This window comes from Aythya fuligula, chromosome 3 (assembly GCF_009819795.1).
Source record: "Aythya fuligula isolate bAytFul2 chromosome 3, bAytFul2.pri, whole genome shotgun sequence".
Classification (NCBI taxonomy): Eukaryota; Metazoa; Chordata; class Aves; order Anseriformes; family Anatidae; genus Aythya; species Aythya fuligula.
In genome coordinates this window covers 91,380,185-91,400,239 of record NC_045561.1, presented here as the reverse complement: position 1 = coordinate 91,400,239, position 20,055 = coordinate 91,380,185, and the positions used below count along the sequence as shown (strand labels likewise).

The 20,055-nt window shown below is 41.1% G+C and overlaps 1 protein-coding gene across 2 annotated transcripts; it reads left to right on the top strand.

Moving 5' to 3' along the window:
* Positions 1-4,227: 4,227 nt before the first annotated feature.
* Positions 4,228-17,805, top strand: PTP4A1 (protein tyrosine phosphatase 4A1). 2 transcript variants are annotated; one of them, XM_032184630.1, is made up of 6 exons: positions 4,228-4,407; positions 11,515-12,060; positions 13,403-13,495; positions 13,843-13,973; positions 15,390-15,464; positions 16,369-17,805. In XM_032184630.1, exons 2-6 carry the CDS (start codon positions 11,956-11,958, stop codon positions 16,484-16,486), a joined length of 522 nt encoding a protein of 173 aa, XP_032040521.1. In that variant the 5' UTR covers positions 4,228-4,407; positions 11,515-11,955; the 3' UTR covers positions 16,487-17,805. The 2 variants fall into 2 exon arrangements, with proteins under 2 accessions (XP_032040521.1, XP_032040520.1); XM_032184629.1 differs by having other exon boundaries at positions 11,512-12,060.
* Positions 17,806-20,055: the final 2,250 nt, after the last annotated feature.

Sequence of the window (20,055 nt, the reverse complement as noted above, 5' to 3'; positions counted from 1 at the left end):
AGGAGGAATAAAGGTAACGAAAGGGGTATTTAACAGGGCAAGTAACAAAATGCTACACACAGGCTCCAGGCACTTTTTTTTTTTTTTTTAATATAGAAAAATATGGTAATTTGAGAAGTTTATGGCCACAGACCTGATAATAGTCAGAATCAATGCTATATGAAAAGAAAACTCTCTAGCCCTTCTCACAATTTCATGTTATTATCTACAGAACACATAAGGATCACTTTTAGTGTTACCATAATGCCACCTTGGAAGTTCATATTGACTTGTCATATACTTGTCACATATTTGTCATTCATATTTGTCCATTATGACTTCCAGACTCTCTTCAGAGTAACAGAAGTGTTCTTAAAAATGCACAAAACTATCTCAAGTTCTAGGTTCTAGCTATATGACTTTGCTCGTGGCTGTACTTAAGCACATTTTTGAGTGAACACAAGTTACTGAACAATCTCTGCATAAGTACTTTGACATCACTGGTACTTGCTATTCATCAGTCTTTGCATCAGTCACACTTTTTTTTCAGTGATCTTTGATTATATTCCTTTGATAAAACTGTTTGAAAACATGAACATTTAGTGTACCAGCCATGTAGTTACTTTCATGCCAACCTTGTAATCTTATCAAAGCATTAAGCCAGTTTTCTTTGACAATAGCTATTTTCCCTAAAACTATAAAAATTTGCATTAATTAAATTCTCATCCTTTAATTCTTTTTTTTTTGTTGTTCTAATCAGCTTAGTCATGTATGAGTTTTTTATTAGATGACAGTCTAAGTAGTTCATGGTCAACCCACTTCACCTTTTTAAACATTGGCATGACATGGCCATGAATACAGCCTTCTGAAATTTCACCACAAAAAGCTACAGTTATTATCAACAAGTGAAAAATCTAACCAGCAAACTCTTCAGTGTGTTAGTTCCATATGGATAGCCTAGTGACAAACACAGCAAAATGGTATTGATATAAAATGCCCCTGAATTTATTCAAATTTAAATGATTAGTCCATATAAACACCAAATTCAGTGAAATTACATCCAACTGATACTGAAACAAACCCAGATTTCTGACTTTTCTTCTTTACCCTCCTGTTATGATACAGAAGACCCAAATAAATGGCAGGGAAAATTGATTTCTGACTAGAAGGACTAAGGAAGTGCTGGCAAAAGACAAATATGTTAAGAATCAATATTTTTACTTAGTCTCTGAGTAATATCTATATTAGTTGATACATAAATATTTCAAACATAAATGTAGTATTTTGGAGTTTAACTTTTACAAATTGCTTAGAAGCAGGTACAAGCAAAAAAGTAAGAAAAAACATTTCATAGAATCATAGAATGGTTTGGGTTGGAAGGATCCTTAAAGACCACCCAGTTCCACCATCCTGCCATGGGCAGGGACACCTCCCACCAGACCAGGCTGCTTAAAGCCCCATCTAGCCTGGCCTTGAACATCTGCAGGGATGGGGCATCCACAGCTTCTCTGGCCAACCTGTGCCAGTGCCTCACCACCTTCAGAGTGAATTTCTTCTTTATATCTAATTTAAACCTACCTTTTAGTTTAAAGACTGTTAGGTCTTTTTGTTTAAAAACACTACCCCTTGTCCTATCATTACAGTAAAGCCTCTCTCCATCTCCTTATAAGCTCCCTTTAGGTCTTGAAAAGCTTCAGTGAGATTTCCCTGGAGCCTTCTCTTCTCCAGGCTGAACAGCCCCAGCTCTTTCAGCCTTTCTTCAAAGGAGTGGTGTTCCAGCCCCCTGATCATCCTTGTGGCCCTCCTCTGGATTCACCCCAATGTCTTTCTTTTCCTTGGGGCTCCAGAGCTGAATGCAGTACTCCAGGTGGAGTCTCACAAGAGTGAAGTGGAGGTCCCTTGACCTGCTGCCCTTGATTTTTTTTTAAGGCTGCCCAGGATGCAGTTGGCCTTCTCAGCTGAAAGCACACAAATCTCATGTCTAATTTGTCATCCACCACTATCTCCAAGTCCATCTCCACTTGGCTGCTCTCCATTCATCCTCAGTCTGTACTGATACCAGGGATTGCCCCAACCCAGGTGCAGCACCTTGCACTCAGCCTTGTTCAGCTTCCTGAGGTTCACATGAGCAAAGTGATGCACAGTCACAGTGACTGCATGTTGAAGACTACTTCTTGTCATGGTCCCTTTGGTTAAAAAACAATATAATGGATTTTTGAAAAGTACAGGAAGGTTGTCAAAGTTGTCCAACTGTTCCCCATTATAACCTCTTATCATAAAAGTTATATTAGTCTTCCTAATATCACAACTGTGGTGACTGCATCTTTGTCTCTCAAACTGTTCATCCTGGTCTCTTCTCCCACAGGTTTCTCTTTACAGGCATTTCTTTTTCCTTATCTTCAGGAGTTCTTGTCTCTTTCTATCTGTTACTTTCTGCCTCCTCAGCTCACTTCATTTCATCAGTACACTGCCTTGCACTTTGTAACAATCCACTTTTATTTCTTCTGCAAATATCTTTGTTCTGTGTTGTATGAAATAGCAGCTTATTATCTCTCTTCTAATACTCCATGTATGTCTTGACATCTTAGACTGTAAAACACAGGGACTGTATCTTATGTAGTGATTAGTAGGACATATTTGACCATGACAAAGGGGTCAAGATAGGGAATATCGTAAAACAAATTAATATAAATCGCTTAAATGACACCAGCATTATTTCCTCAAAAAATGTAGTTTTAGACTAAAAGCATTCTGAGCTAAATCCTTTCCTCCTAGGGAATACAATTTCAAAGAAGCTGCCAGTGACCCTTACTTCCAGTGTACACTACTGTGCTGCAGTACTGAAAGGATGTTGCATCAGAAAGTAATTTGATCCTAAAATCGTGATCAGTTTAATGTGCAATGAAACAGTAAACAAAAGCTTGCATTGTTGGAGGAAAAAAACCAGCACAGATTAAAGCAGGTAGAGAGCTGTTTAATCTGTCTCAGAACTCTGTCCAAAGCAAATTCCTCAGGCTTTACTGATGAGAGAGGGAAGGTCTGTCTGCATTTTCTCTTTTTCCACTGAAACCTTCCTAACATCGTAACCGCCGACAAATAAACAGTATTCCAAGCAGCCATTAACCTTGGGATCATCTTATTACTTCATAGTATTCCAAGCACATTTACAAGAAGCTTTATACGGAGCAGCTACAAGTTCACCAGACACGCGCCCTGAGTCAGTCAGTAAATAGAAAACGCAAAAGTAAATAAACACAGGCCAGATGTATTTATAGCCCAGAAAGGCTGAGTTTGTAACCTCAGCAGAGACGTGACTCCTGGACAGAAATTAGTTGATGCGTGTGTAGTCTGGAGGCAGGTGGAGTGAAAGGTGGTACAGGCGTCTTCTGAGTAACACCTCTTTTATATGCAAGTTATCAAAAAAAAAAAAAAAAAAAAGAAACAAAGGCTGTGAATATGCCATGGAGGTTATACAAAAATAGAAAATTTAGGCAAAACCAATTGTCACAGAATCATAGCATGGTTTGGGTTGGAGGGGGCCTCGCAGATCATCGAGGATCATGACAGGGCTGCTCGGGGCCTCATCCAGCCTGGCCCTGAGCACCTCCAGGGAGGCGCCGTGCCCTCGTGCAATTTAATATAAAACAGGCAAGACTTAGAATTAGCTGTTTATTTTTTAGACAAGACACGGGTCTGTCAGGACGGGACACTGCTGACCCGCAGTAACGCACTACGCAGGAGAACGGCTCAGCGAGCCGGCTGCGGCAGCGCTGCCTCACGCAGCCCGTCCCTTCAGGCGGAGCTGCCCCACACGAGCTGTTGCCCGGGCTGACGGTGCCCGGCCGGGGGCCGCCGCTCCGGACCCGCCGCCAACACCCCCCCCGGCGCCCCCCCCGGGCACCCTCCGCTCCCCTCCGCGGCGGCCGGGGGCGGCGCTCCCCGCCCCTGTGGGCGAGGCGCGATCGCGCCGGGCCCTGCCCCCGCCCCCCTCCCGCCGCCTCCCTCAGCAACCGGTTCCCGCCGGCTGCCTCCGCCTCTCGGCGCCCTCCCGCCCCCGCCCCGCGGAAGCCCCGCCCCGCGGGCGGTGCCGCTCCCGCCCCCTCCGCGCCGGCGGCGCCTCCGATTGGGCGAGCGCCACGCCCGTCGCGGCCGGGCGCCGGCGAGGGGCGGGCCCCGCGGCGCTAGTGCAGGAGGCGGCGCCCAGGCTCCCCCCTTGTGCCGCCGCGTCCGCGCCGCGCCAGCCCGCAGAGCCGCCGCCCGCCGCAGCTGTATGCCCCAGCCCCGCTCCGCCGCCGAACCCCCTCCGGCAGCTCCGCGGCCTCCAGCGCCTCCGCGTCCTCCTGCTTCTGCTCCTCCTGCCCCCGGCGGTGGCGCCCGCACCCCGGCTGTATGATCAGGCTACAGTCTTCAATGAGTAACCATATTCCTGTGAGTGCCGCCGCGACGCGACGCCCCCCCCCCTCCTTCCCTTCCCCGCACCCTGCCCGCGGACCCTCACCCCCCCGGGCGTGCCGGGCTCGGCGCCTCTCCCTCTCCTCTCCCCCCCTTTCCCCGGCCCCTTCCGTCTCCTCCATGTTGTCTCCTTTGTTCTGGCGCGGGGCAGCCGGGCTGGGCTCGCCCTCGCCGCGCCGCCAGGGGATGGGTTGACCTGTCCGCCGCTCCGCATCACCGTCTGGCGGCGGCGGTGGCGGCGGCGGCTCCCCCCCGGTGCGGGCACCGCAGCGCCCCGGCGTTGTGGCAGGCCGGGAGCCCCCTGCCGGGGGGAGGCCGGGGCCGGGCGGCGGCTGCGGGGGACAAGATGGCTCCGCGGCGGGAGCCGGGGGGAAGAAGCGCGGCTCCGACCCGGCGGCGGCAGCAGGAGGAGGAGGTGGCGGCCCCTCGGCGGCGCTCGGCGCGGCCCCGGGCCCGCGGGGCGCTGGGGCAAGCCCCGGCTTGTCCGGCCGCGTGGGCGGGGGGGGGCGGCCGGGGGGAGCCATGGCGGCGGGCACGTGCGCGGCGGCCATGAGGGGGGGCGGCCATGAGGGAGGCCGGGAGGGCGGCGGGGCGGCCGCGCTTTGTCTGCGCCGGGCGGCGGCTGTCGGGGCGCGGAGCCTTCCCCCAAACGAGGCCGGGAGCGGGCTCAGGGGAGAGCGACGCTGCGGAGGAGGCGGCTGAAGGCAGGTTGAGGACGGGTGCCGCCGTAGCAGCCTGCCCCGCTTCGCGGTTGCGAGCTGACGAGCGTAATAAAAGCCGTGAATTTTGCCGGAGCCTGTCGTTGAGACCTTTCTTTGTGGTGTTCTCTTCCCCTCCCCTTGTAACCTCTCCCTTGCTTAACTTCCGTGACCGCAGAGCACGCTGTGTGTTAAAGCAGCAACGCCACAAAGCTGGCAGGTGGCGGTGCGCCCTCCGCAAGCAAGCAAAACGCGATCAAAATCCGGCTGCTGTCAGCTGGTAACAGCAGGAGCACGGTCACTTGTGCGCGGCTCGTAGCTGCCTGCACAGCGAATCCTCTGAGCTGACCCTGGCGCAAGGGTTCGGCGATCCTGCTGCGCCTCGCCGCAGCCGGAGGCAACTTCTCAATATGTCTACCTGTGTCTGCGGAGTCGCCGAAGCAGTGACTCAGAAGTACGAACACTGTCTCCTCGTAACTTCATTAAACTGTCAGATCAAAAAAAAAAAAAAAAAAAAAAAAAAAAAAAAACAGCGTGGAGATGACACTCAAATGTCAGCTCTTGTTATTATACCGACGGAACGGCAGCGCGCTTTGAAATTGTCGTACAGGAGCGGCATTGTTTCAGGGGGAAAATGTGAAAGAATGCAGGGAGGAAATGTGAGAATGAGGAAGAAAAATGAGTGACAGCTGTAGCGAGGGCTGAGGGAGAAGGATATCATTGTTTTAGTGAAACTAAACGTGTCAGTATGGCAGTAAATAAATAAAACTTATCCTTATCTAATAAGTCCTATCTTGTGAAACCTTTTTCTTATGACAAAGACATGCCACGTAATAATGCTGGATCTATCCCAGTGTGTAGGCTGACTGTAAGTGATCACGTCTCTTAAAGATTAACCAGAACTCCCTGATCAGGGTATTACTGAATTCTAAGCTAGTTGTAGATACCTTATATTTGAAGATAAAACTCACTCTATAAGATCAATAAATAAGGTAACAGTTACAAGTAGATCCCTAACTTCTTACAGCTTCTCTCACAGATGCGGCTTCTTCTTGGGGATTTGTATTACACTTAAAATACAGCAATAACTGTATTTGCCTTTATATGCTTAAAATGTAATGGAGTAAGTTTTGAGTAGAATGACAGGAATTAAGTAGCTTGCTGTCTAAGCAACAGAAGCGTTAAGTAATTTCTGAGTCTGTCCTTCCTCACTTTCAGAAACTCAGGATGCATTAGAAAAGGGGTGGAATTGGATTGTCACGTCTTGCTCTCCCCAGTAGGGAATTAAGGCTTTTTTCATGTTCTTTCATGGTGCAAGCAGGAGAACTGGGAATATAGTCACAAGGCCTCTGTTTCATCATCTGTTGAAGTTGCATTGACTTTCTATACAGGAAGTTTTGAGATAATCTTTTCTTCCCCTGAACTGCATGCTTTAACCACAAGAAATGTCCTTTGTGGAGCATGTTGTAACGAATTTGTGATAAACCCCTGGCATTTCTTGTTTGTGCTATCAGAGTGTATTTTCTTAGGCTGTGAGTTGCTCTCTGAGCCAAAATGGGTAGCCCTGTCACCGTGGATATAACACAGGTGTTCGCGTACCCTGTAGATGGAAGGAGAATCTTGTCAACAACACCTAATGAAGGTGTGCCATCACCTTATGTAATGGCTCTGCAGTTAGTACCCCTTTCCCTCCCACTTCTTTGTGCCTTTGTTACCACTTAGGCCTTGAGTAGTAAGAGAGAGTCTGGATACTTGCCCCCCTGTTTTTCAGTAGCTTTTTGACAAGTAGCAAGTTAGAACAATTGTAGGCACTGTCACATTGTAATGAAGTTCAGTTTTCTAGCTTTTATTCCATAGTTTCAGTAACAAAGTGTATTACAGTGTGGTTTCAGAGAATGTGACACCCACATCGCTGATTCTGGACATAAATGTTCAGTCTAGGAGCAGGTGGGTTGAGCAGCTGAGAGCCATCTTACACATCTTCTGAAAGTGAAGTGCCCTGCAGCTGTGTAGACCAGAGCTTCTGGTTTGCACACTTCTAAAGGTGCTACCAGGTTTTGAACGAACATCAGCACCATGGGTTAACCCTACAGGCCTTCCATTTCCACATGTCGGTACCAATCTAACAGATTTTTCATAAGCACTTTTTGCCAGATGTAAATGATTGTTTCAAACAGAATTGATGTTTGAATCTTCCTGTCAGCAAAGACAAATAATTTAGCTTCCTATCCCAAAGAAGGGTGTGAATTAAAGCTTTTCTTTATGAGATGTCTTCCTCTTGCTTGAGTAATTATTCTGTAATTTCTTGTAATTTCAATGATAGATGGAGCAATCATAGTTAACATGACTTTGTCCCTTATTGGACGGGATACCTTCTTTTAATAGGAGGTCTTGGCATATTAAACCTTCATTTTGTTTTCCAAGTCTTGACGGATCTGAGAGTCTAAATGTAGCCTGGCTTTCTGTTACTAATAGAAAGTGCTGCTATCATCACCAAAAATCCTTCAGTGTTAATTTCCTCAAGGATAGCTCACATTGAAATGGAAAGCCATGTGACGGAGTACCCAAATTAACAGTACAAACTGTTGGTTGATATCATTCTGTTAAACTTCTGTATACAACAGCATGCATTTGGGTTTCACTTGTGCAGCCTTATGCATTTATATGGCATCTTGATTTTTTGATAAATCACCTACCAAATAATGAACTATCTAAAAAAATACAGTGACTTAAACTGTACTTCCAAGCCTTTTGAAAGTTGAAGTCATTTGGGCTCTCACCAAGCATGAGGTGGTGTTAATTACTGCAACAGCGTGTTTATAGCTGACTTTTTGTCTTCCAGACCTTTTTGCTGAAGAGGGATGAAACCTTGTACTCCAACTTAATGTCCTAACACAAAGAGCATGCCAATATACTTGTTTGTAATTTTAACTTAACTCCCAGAACAGACCTAAATTAGGTTGGCAAAATCTATCTTAGCATAGTACAGACTATTATAGCATTAAGGAATCGGTCTGCACACAGAGCTTTCCAGCTAGCAGTGATGAGAAGAGATGGCATACTCATCAAAGGAAAATGTGAGCTTTGCTCCTTTATAATGTGGCAGCAGCTGTTGCCAAGGCAAACAGTGAGAACGAAATGCATGCTTAGTTAGGTCCGTACTTCTCTGAATTAGTAAGGTGCTGATGTGTCTAATTGCTAACTGCTAAGCCAGTATTAAAGAAATGAATCCATTTGTAGGGGTTAATTGCACAGGGAACTCAAACTTAACATCGTGTAATATAGTCCCTTCAACTTCGTATAATTTGAATTGTGAACGCAGTTTCTGGATGTAATTAACAATCTGCTTTGAAAAAGGAGGCGTTGCTGCTTAACCAGTGCTCTGCTGCCTGCCCTCCTCTTTACCCCTGCGAAGTGTTTGTCTGCTTTTATATTGAGTACTCCCAGGCGCGCACTGAGGGCAGCCAACCTACTGGACTGGATGAAACCCGATGGCTTCTTACTTCCTACCTGCCACCATATGGGGTCGTGCTGCCTTGTTTCCAATTACTCTGTGTTCCTTTCCCTCTAAATTCTTCATCTTGCGGATTGAAAAACTGTTTCTTTACCCTAGTGACCCAGTTCTGTCTCATAATTTCGAGCTCACGTTTTTTCTGTTATTTCTGTTTCTGACACTTTTCTCTCCCTCATCCTCTACTGGAGAAAATGGCCAGCTTGTCTTAGAAGACTTACAAAGAGATAAACATGAGATCTGCCAGCACATGAGAAAAGCAGTGTAAGACCTTGCGCAGATGGATCTGCTTAAAGCTGCCCTGTGCTTTTCTGGCGTTCTGCTTCTTAAACTAATTGAAAGTGACTTTAAATAAGCCCTCTTCAGTTGCTATTTTAGGTGTTCCCTAAGTCTGGTCCTAGGACTCTTTATTGCACCATCTACCTTTTGCTGGTATGGTTGGTATGTCAATGATGATGCTTGAAATTCTTCACATTCTGCTGGCTACTGTTAGTCTGTTGCCCTTTAACTCTTCAAGGGATCCTTCCTGCTCCTTTTTCATGCTTATTTTATTTCAAGATCTTAGGTTACGTCACAAATAAATCACAATTACTTGGAGAATTAATCCTCTAGTCTTCATAAAAATGGTGATGATAGAACCTCTGGAATGGCAGCAACGTGTGTGCAGCTCTTTTTGTGTCATACTGGTTAGCAGTTGTTTATTTTTTTGTCTTCTTTTTAAGCCAGTAAGGTGCATCCTTCAAAGTTGGTAACAAAAAGCTGTCTGAAAATGTGAAAAGGACCAGGGGAGGCATTTGGTGTGCTTTTTGTACAGGTACTTGGTAACTGTATGGTTCATCTCTGCTACAGTCTAAACTGGAATGACTTTTCCCTGTTACAAGGACTTCCTCTCCTCTGGACTTAGGAATGGAGCAAAGCCCTGTCTGCAACATAAAACATTGTTGCAGTTCTTTAAAAGCATACAGCACTTGGAGAACTCCTGTGCTGCCAGGAGGCCTCTTGGGAAAACCAGCAATTGTTAGGTCATCTGATCTGTTGTGACTTCTGCTTAATACTCAGCATTGTTATGAATATGCTCGCTGTCGTCTTTCTGGATATGCTTTAGCGTCTGCAGTGGGGTCTTGGTGTGACTCCAAATCTTGGATGGCAGCTAGCAACTGTGAGTTATTTGCATGTAACTTTTTCTTCCTGCCCTTTTCAACGAAGTGGTTTAAGACGTTGGCAGTTGTCAGGCTTTATCGTGCAGTTTTCTTTAGGTTCTCATCTGTTGAATTTGCTTTCTTGTGGTTGGGCTGCTTTTCAGCACAGGCTGGTTCTTTCATGGTTATTTGAAAGAAAGTTGAGTGTAGGAGCACTGAAATTCTGTTGCTTATTTTCTCATGCGTGCTTGCCATGATCGTATATGTGGATGGATGCATAGAGTTTGTGGTTAAAAAAAAAATAAAGTCTGATGATTGCTACAGTTTACTTACTAGAAAAATATACAACGTAGCTAGATATATGAAGGCAAAGAACTGATATTGCCATTTCCTAGCCTACCAAAAATCCCATTTTAAACAGTAAGTCTCTGATAGTAAGTCTCTTCTGTAATATTGCATGCTCAGCTAACCCATTCCCAAAGTATGTTGGGTGATATTTTGTTTGGACTTAGATATATTTGAATTCCTCCCAGTGTTTGAAGTTGACTGGCCAGCATACTTCATTTTTCCTGAGAAGTTGTAGGGTTGGTGATGTTTCTCATTATACCTAAGAATAATTTGTGGGCATCTGTTTCAGCCTGTATCTATCCTTTTGGGAAACAAAACTTCTTTTTACCCTCTGTTCCCCAGGTAGAAAGGGGCTTTTGGGTATCGTCATCAGCACTGCCAATGTAGCTAGGCACGAAACTAACTCCTGTGCCATAAGATTCCAGAGTGCATGAAAGCATGTATTCCTGGATCATATTCACAGCAACATCTGCAAGTGAATGCATAACTTATGGCAGTTCATCAGCTATCTACTTCCTGATTGTGCATCTTGCAGTAACTTTATATGCAAATTTAATCTTAGGGAAATAGCAGGCTACTGGGCAGGAATAACCTAGCCAATAAGTTGCCTTCATATTTTTTCTAGCTAGAGTATAGCCACTATCTTGATATAATGTCTTCATCCTTGAGTATGTGAAATGTTCATTTAGAAGTCTGCACGCTTTAAGTCTCAAAACATGTTTCAAACCTTGTGTTACTTTGTTAGGCCATAAAGATTTTGGGGTTTGCTTTCAAGGCCTCCTGCATTTCCAGTTTTTTTTTGTTTTTTTTTTTTTTTTTAACTGGCTATTCTGCATGTGAGTTAATTGTTCCTACATGCAAACTGTCCGTTGCATTATCCTTTAAGGCAGGTTATTCTGTCTCTGTGTAGAGAATGGTAGTTTGGTTTAAACAGTAGTTGTCTGAATATTCAGAGTGAACATTCAAGGAATCTCATGTGTGCCTTTGTGTGGCTGCTTAAGGTCAGTGTAACTTCAGTAGGTGTTGTGATATTTCTTAATTTGCAGTAGAAGATAGGTACACTGGGAGTTCTTAAAACTTCATATTTTCTTGCAATGTTAGCACTTCTGAGTTTATACTTGAAAATATTTAAATCTTCAGTATTAAAGTACTTGATGCAGCAACTTTGTTTTAATAAATATATTGACTTTCTAGTAAACATTTAGTTTCTTTGTCAGGGAAGGTAACAGGATTTTTATGCAAACCTAATTCTTGGATTTAAAGAATAATCCTTGTGAAACTTGGTCTTTCTCCTTTCATTTATTCAGTTTATAATGCTTATTGTCTTAAAAATAACCTTACTTTATGTATGCTCATTTTGCTTCTTTCTCCTTTCTCTTTACAGCAGTTCTGTGGTGTTCTTGGTCACACATTTATGGAGTTTCTGAAGGGCAGTGGAGACTACTGCCAGGCACAGCACGACCTCTATGCAGACAAGTGAACTGTAGAAATTCATTACTACTCCACCAAGAAGCCCCCCTAAGAGTGGTTGACCAGGATAAGAAGTATTGAATTGAAATTGGCAGAGCATTTAACAAAAGAATTCAGACCTGGATGGGGTAAACCTCAGTGCACTGCCTTTCTTTTGCCTCAGTATTACTGGATTGAAGAATTGCTGCTTCTTGTTAGGAGGTTCATTTCATTTCCCATTGCTCCCAACTTCATACTTCGAAGCACTGAGAATTTCACGTGGAGTATAGTGAAGTAGACTTCAGTTTCTCTACATCACTTCTGTATTAGATTTTTTTGAATCCTTTCATAATCTTGTTGCATGTTTAACTAAATTAATATGGCCCGAATGAACCGCCCAGCTCCTGTGGAAATCACCTACAAGAACATGAGATTCCTAATCACACACAATCCAACCAACGCAACCTTAAACAAATTTATAGAGGTAAGGTTGGGCCAAAGTTCTTACTGATGTGTTCTTATTTATGCCTCAACAGCAGACTATACTAACAATTTCCTTCCTCAGTATTTGTTAACTACAGAGTCTGTATGAAGTAGTGATGAGGCTGTTCATATATTAACTCATTTCAAGTAGCAATGCCATGCTTTACAGACAAATCTACTTGGAGACTTAAGCCTTCACTAAACCATACTTCTGAAAGTGAAGCACAGAAATAATTGTTGTCTAGTATTTAGTACGCTGCTTAGGAGCGTAATCAGGAATGGTCTTGGCTGAGTTCTGTAGAACAGTACCAGGATCTGCTAGTGATGGGAACCCATGTTCAGATTCATCTAAGCAGTGTAACATTTCTTTGCCTTTATTGCAATACTGCTTACAAAGAGAATAATTCAGTATAGATTGTACACCAGCAATTTAGGAATAAATAATAGAATCGCAGCATGTTTTCACTGCCTGTATCCATTGAGTATTAGTAGATGAGGGTTCTAGTGTAGCTGAAGACAATCCTCTTGAGTGTCATTGCTTACATGACTGAAATTTATAGTAGTAAACTTGTTCTGCATCCTGAGTTGTTGATGCTACTTAAGTGTTCCAGTATATGCTGAAACTCTTTCCCAGCTAAAGCATGTCTTAGCATATATTGCTTGTATCTGAATCTTCCATCTGAACCTTGCAGCTAACATGCTGGAGGCATAAGTTGTATAGTTAAGTGTATGATAAAAATGCCTTCTTCTAGAGTTACCTATGGGTAAGGTTTGAGTTTGTAATGCAATCTTATTAGCAAGATTTAAGGTCTATCGTACCTCTGTTACATATATGCATTTAGTATGGGCTAATTTACAAGAAATACAGTGAGTTAATAAATTTTTTATACTCTCACAGCTAGATGAAGTGTTCACAGACAGTGTGAATGATGTTTTTTTGCAGGGAAAATGAAGTGTGATTGTACTGTTGTTTCTCATAAATGAGGCTTAATAGTAAAATGGAAAATTATTTTTTTATTCTCCAATAATGAAAACCCATGAACTGGAATGATTTATTGCCCTATTCTCCTAATTCTTATCAGTAAAGTGTGTTACAAACTGCTAGTTTTAAGTGGAGTATGCAAAGGGGAAGATCTAAGAAGCAAACCACTTCAGATATGTTTGCAGAAGAGCTTACAGGTATCTGGCATTAGTGCACAGTAGTCTTTGATTTCAGCTGTGTTCTTCACAGGCTGGCAAGCATTTGTGTTAGTTCATTTACTGAAACTTTAGGAAGAAGTTAATAAGCAAACCAGTTGAGAAAATGTCATCTTGCTCTTAAAACGGTTCTTTTCACTCCCTAGGAACTTAAGAAATACGGTGTTACCACAGTGGTAAGAGTGTGTGAAGCTACTTATGACACTGCTCCGGTGGAAAAAGAAGGCATTCAGGTTTTGGTAAGTAGTGTAACAGATGCTTTTTGACACTTAATGTTTATAGTTATTAGTCACCAGCTTAATTCACTCTATAAGCATATTCCAGCAGCTGATGAGTGCATAGCTCCATAGACCTCTTCTCTTAGGAGAAAAAAACATTTTTTGTGGAAATGCCTTTGCTCAATGAAACTGGTTGAGAGGAATATACTCCTAATATTGCTATGCTTTTATTTATAAGAAAACATAAATTTGAGCAGTTCCCTTGTCTGTCAGCTCTGTCGTCAATTATGCACACTTTTTTTTTTATGCACAAAGCAGTAGTAGTTGCATCTTCTATGTAATTATGCATGTCTCATGTTATATTATAGGACTGGCCCTTTGATGACGGTGCTCCACCATCCAACCAGATTGTTGATGATTGGCTAAACCTCCTTAAAGTTAAATTTCGTGAAGAACCTGGTTGTTGTATTGCTGTACACTGTGTTGCTGGTCTTGGACGGTGGGTAAAGTTTTAAAGATCTGTTATCCCTGGTCAGACTTTCGAATATTTAGTACAAAAGCGTAGTTGAGGCAAATGTAAAATAGTCACAGATCCAGCATTGGAATGAGCTCACACTCGAGTAGGTTAAATGACAGCAAACTGTTGTATGTAATATGGGACTTAGGTTATTCAAAAGATTGTGCTGTTATCACAGCTATTGAGTTACTAAATTAAGTAAAAAACTACATTCCTATACCAAGCATATTAATGAGTATCCCCCTGATATTTTTTGTCTTGCTACAGGCTTTCTTTTCTGTATGGATTTGTTTTTTACTGATTCTCATCTATATGTCTTTTTCCATCCATATTGCAGCAGTATTGTCAGTTTCCTAGTAATGAGGATACTATAGCTATTAGCCCCAAATGAGTGAGGTGTTTTGGCATATCAAGAACAACTTTAACTCACCAGATATTTGGCTGTTTTCCAAAGTCTAAAAGCCCTGTTTCAGTGACACCAGCCTCAAAATTTATACAGATGAAGCTAAATACCCTACCAACTCTGCTTCTTCTGTCTGCTGGGGCTCTTAAATACAGCTCTAAAAGTTCTGAAGACAAAATGTTTTTTCTGTTGCTTTTTTAGACTACCTAGAAATAAGTCTGCTCAAAAGGTAGCTGAAATATTTTAGCCATTGGTTTCAGCATTTCTAATATAAAATGGAGGTTTCTGGTCTTGGCGTCACTTATCCACTGCTTGCATTATGGCTTCACATGAGTTGACTGTACTGCTGAATGCCACCAAAACAAGCGATGTGTCTGGTTTTCCCCCTCAAAATTTTGTGGTTAACTAGTTGGAAAAAAAATCTATCTTACATGTAAGGCTTGTTAAATCCTTATAAAATCATTTAGTAAGCATATGAAACCATTTAGTAAGCTTGTTATTAGGTGTGCATACCTTTTGCTGCAGTATGGCATGTTTTTTCTGTCTTGCATGTGGAACTTTCTTAAAAAAAATAAATAAATAAATGGAGCCATACGTTGTTAATCTCTGTTAATTTGTGCCAGGCTTTCTTAACTGAAGACAGCATTCTGTCAGATGAAGAACACTTTAGCAAGCAAGGAAATTCTTGGCTTGGGTGGAATAATAACTTACATTTTATTCTTGCTGTCTTCCCATATACCTGAAGTCAGGTGAACAAAACTATGGTTAACCATAGTTAATTCTTCCTTTTTTTTTTTTTTTTTTTTAAGGGCAGTACATAGCTTGAAAACATGGTATAATCACCCGGTTATGTAGAAAACCTTTCCGTCTTCCTTATGTTTCTCTTCTGTCCTTATGCATGTCTTCTTTGCTTCTCGAGGGAAGAAGTGGGGGAAGTATAATTCTTTCCTGAGTATGCACTGGTAAATGCTAAATTGAACTTTTTTTTTAACCAGAGCTCCAGTCTTAGTTGCTCTTGCACTGATAGAATGTGGAATGAAGTATGAAGATGCAGTGCAGTTTATAAGACAGTAAGTACGAAGCTAACATCTGTTTCCAAGATATAACACATTGACATATCCTTGGGTACTGCAGGGAATTCTAAATTATTGTTTGTTGATCTTCAGACATTCTTCATAACAGTCAGTGTTCTAAGACTTGACATGTGGGATTGGTATTTCCTCTTGAGAGGCACAACACCTTCGAGACTTAGGTTCTGTCTACTAGCTGGAGCTAACATTCATTCATTCCCCTTTGTGGCTCCTTTCTTTATTAGATCAAAGTGTGCTAAACAGTTTTTCCCCCATGTCTTTTTTTTTCTGGTAGCCTACCTAAGAAGAGTATTTCCTTCTATTTTTTGTGCCTACTAAAAATGGCAAAATACTTGTATAATTGCCAAGCCTTTGAGGAATTATGTTCAGCTTGCACATCTTCAGGCTGGTATATACAAAGTGAGGAATATGAAACCTGGTACACATTCCAAAGAATAAAGGAAAACGTAGCTCTTTCATAGGTTCTTGGTTTGAGCAGAACCAAGAAAGTTCAACTTAAAATGCTAAATACTCTCTCAATATTGTAGTATTCTTAATTATTTTAAGAGATTACATAACCTTAGCTTGTTTAAGGAAGAAACGGTCTCAAATCTGCTCTCTGTAGCTTTCTTTTGAAGTCTCTTCTAAAGATCTGCAAGATCTTTCTCTTGTATATATCAGAGGTGGAAACACTATCTAAAATACTATGTAGTCCAATTAGGTATTTGTGAAAGGAAGCTACCACCCTCTTTCCTGGCACTTAACTTTTAATTACTGTTATTTTCATTACAGTCCTGACTTAATGGTATTTTTTCAAGTGACCTAAAAATATTTTTCTCCAATGGGTGGTATTATTTCACTGGGCAGTAATTGAATGTTTTAAGACACTTTTTCTTCTATTTAGGAAACGTCGTGGAGCTTTTAACAGCAAGCAACTTCTGTACTTGGAGAAATACCGCCCCAAGATGCGCCTCCGTTTTAAAGACTCCAATGGTCACCGAAATAACTGTTGCATTCAGTAAAGCCCAACAGCCTATACTACTACTGTAGGATTAAAGGACGGGAACTAAGAATTAAGCAGACTGCATGCCAAAGACATGGGTCTGATATTTTTTAGTAGTAAAGGAAGCTTCCTTAGGAGTAATTAATAGGCTAAAAGCTTAGTAGAAATGCAACTGTATGTTTAGATAAATACTCAACTGTTTGGAGACCCAGTAAATGTTTTTGCTGTACCCTGAGCTGTCTGAGCTGTCTCCTTGTTTATTAATTACCAGTTCAAATATCCTTTAATCATGCCATTGAGTCTTACCCACCTAGTTTCTACTACTAAAAATTGGGGTACTAAAGTAAATCAATCCGTAGAGAGATTAGGTGCCAAAATACCCAGCATATCAGCTATATGTTTTTCCTTATAAATGAGCATAGTTCTGATGAATTAAGAACTACCAGCTTATCTGGACCTTACTTTTTTTTTTCTAGTCATTTCAATATTGAAGAATATGGCCTCTAAGATAGTCTTGCCTGCTTCACTGTATGTTTCGTCTCCCACAATCGCACTAGAATTATCAGGATTTGCACAGTCTGTTTTTTTAATACTATGAATTACAGCAACTTTTTCTCCAGTGTCTGTACTTTCTGTTACCTGAACCTCTCCATTTTACAAATCATTACTCTATGGTTACTCATGTAGAAAATCTTTTAAATTGTACAGAAGCACACAAGTCTTTAATGTCTCCAGACAAAAAGCCTTACAGTAAAATTAATGTTGGCACTTGATGTGCAACTTAACAGAGGGCCTAAAAAGGTTGGGAGGGGCTATTTAATATTTCTAGTAAAATGTTGCCTTTGTCTTGTGCAGGAAGTATAGAATATGCCCTTTACTTTAGTAAATATTTTTTTAAAACGTAGAAATGCTTTGTTATTGTAGCTAAAAATTCTTAATCAGAAAATTTCTGAAAAATCTTGTAGTTTCTTTTACTGTACCTATTGAAAGTTGTTTACCAACTATTGCTTTGTTGAAAGTGTGATTATTTTTTTTTCTTTTGTTTTTCCCTCCTTGAGTTTCTGCTATGACTTGGGCAGACCTCTGTAATATTTTGTATGCCTTTCAAGCTGCGTAACTTAATATTTGGATACTTGATAATTTGTTTTATTATGTAATTGATAAAATGGTGATGTGTATTAATGTTAGTTCAACCATATATTTATACTGTCTTGGGAATGTGTGGTTATAGTTCTGTGGGAGAAATAATTTTGCCAGTGTTCACCAGCTTGTAAAATCTAGTGCGAGAGCTTAAACATCTAAATAAATACTGAAATGCACTTAAAGTTTGCTGAAACACTCATGACTTTCACTTCTTCTTGTGTACTTTGTCAGCAATCTTACGGTGCCTAAAATCAGAATCTATCCAGGCACCTGTTTTGTTTTTTTTTTTTTTTAAATCTGGGCCTGAGTGTCCCCTTTGCTGTAATGTTTGCTGTTTGTTTTACTCATAAATAAATGTGGACAAAAATTAATAGTAGAAAGTACGCTATTTCTTTATGGAGCTTGCTTTTGACTTCCTGTCCCCAGTACTAAGGTAAGTTACTAACTTAACATTCTTGAAATGCTGCAATAAATACAGAGGAGTAATAAAACTAATGATACTCGTAAGTGTTGTCTAGGCTTTACAGATACGTGTAGCAAGTAATACGATAGCCTCAGCCTCAACAATGAAATGCTATGTACAAACAGAAGGTATTCCAAAAATCACGCGACCTAAAACTTAGGCAATTCCAAGTTTCCATAGTGGTGGTTGAACTTCCTGATGGAAACTGGCTTTATTAGTCAGCTGGGCTGCTGTTCCTACCAGTGATCACAAACCCCAGGCATATGTCTGCTCAAAAATTAAAGTTGTGGTTAAGTATATCTTGCCTTTCTAAAAGGTGAGGTGGAATGCTATGTACAACAGAAGCTTTAATGAGACTTCAGAAGAACTTTGGAGAGGTCTCATTAAAGAGAACACTTTGAAATTCTGTGTTGTTTGAAAAAGGCTTGCAACTGAATATAATTTACCATTGTCATGAGTTCTGTACAGTAGTAAATTAAACTCTTAAGAGGAAATTAAACTTGGTTTAAAGAATGTTTTGACTAAATGAATAAATCTTAATGTTTATTGTATTTTCAAGATTATTACTTTGAAATTGGCAAGCTTAAAGGCGTCAAAGTCTATTCTACTTACCTGCTTCCTTATGAATTTCTGATAAGCTGGAAATTCTCCATCTGCTCAATTGCTGTAATTAAGTCTTCTAAGCTAAGGGCACTTTCTTGTACTGCAAACGTAATTCAAAGTTATATAAAAGTAAATTCTAAAGTAATCTGAACACTTTTTTAAAAGTATAAAAGTCAGGGAAAAATGGGGAGGAGGTAGCTGAAAACTGAGAGCCAGAATCTTGCAGGGGATTCATGTTATGCAGTGAGATCTGGCACACTAGAGTATCTTCTGATCCTATAGCAAAGCTGATCCATTCTTTTCTCCTAAATTACTGTGTCTTGTCAGGCTGTTTCCTGGCAAAATAAATAAATAATAATCAAAGCCTTGTGCAACAGAACTGGGATCATCTTATACTTCCGGAAAAAGTTAACATTGAGTGAGCAGAGGAATATTCTAGTATCTTACTATCACTGTGGCACCTACCACATGAGGAGACTTTCCAAATATTTATTGGGGTAAATAAAACTGTCTTCTGTATTCAAATAATGCTTTGTTAAATGAATAAACTGGTCCTTGAACAGTTTTAATATAACTGGTTGCACAGGGGCTACTGCTTTGTGCAAATAAAAACTGACAGGATACAACTCTACATTTTCTAGGTTATTTGGTTTATTACTCCTCCTGTGTATACATGACAGTATGTCCATTTGTCTGAGAAAATGAGACTTTTAAAATGAAGACCAGTGTCATCAGCGTTTCAATTGTCAAAATAGTCCGCACTTGGGAAAAATTGCAAATCTACAAAAAGTTGGTAGCTCAGGAGTTCATCAGGCTATTGTTATCCAGTATTAATTGGTATCCAAACTAAGGTAAAAAGTAATTTATTCACATATCTTAGCTTCCTTGTATTCCAGTAAGTCCTGGTAAAATGCTTGTAATTTTTTTTTTTTTACTTAAATCATTAGTGCAATGCCAGTACATTTTAAATCGAGGGAAGGCTACATTTAGTTTGAGAGCTGTAACATGTTTGTGATGGTAGCTTGGTCCTCTGGACTGTTTTATTTCAAGCCTACTAGTGAGTTTAATCAGTTACATAAACTGCTCTAAAGAGTAAAACTGCATCATGTGCATATCAGCTTCAAGCAAAGCTCAAGTCAACTTCTGAACTATGTTAATCATATCTAAATGTGAATCCCTAGGTAATGGAAAATATAATTTCTTTTGCATAACAACTCTGGTAGATTTTAGGCACTAAAATGTTGGCTATACTCAAAATATGAAGATAACATGAAAATATAAAGTGAGTTAAAATTCAGTATAATTTACATGAACTGACAAATAAAAAGGAAGAAACACAAATGGAATTACTGTATCTTCAATTAAGGCTAAAACCTCAC

Excerpts from the sequence above, each read along its gene's own strand:
- PTP4A1 (XM_032184630.1), top strand. The coding sequence starts at position 11,956 with ATGGCCCGAATGAACCGCCCAGCTCCTGTGGAAATCACCTACAAGAAC. Across the intron at positions 12,061-13,402 it reads CCTTAAACAAATTTATAGAG|GAACTTAAGAAATACGGTGT; the intron begins GTAAGGTTGGGC and ends TTCACTCCCTAG. Across the intron at positions 13,974-15,389 it reads TGTGTTGCTGGTCTTGGACG|AGCTCCAGTCTTAGTTGCTC; the intron begins GTGGGTAAAGTT and ends TTTTTTAACCAG.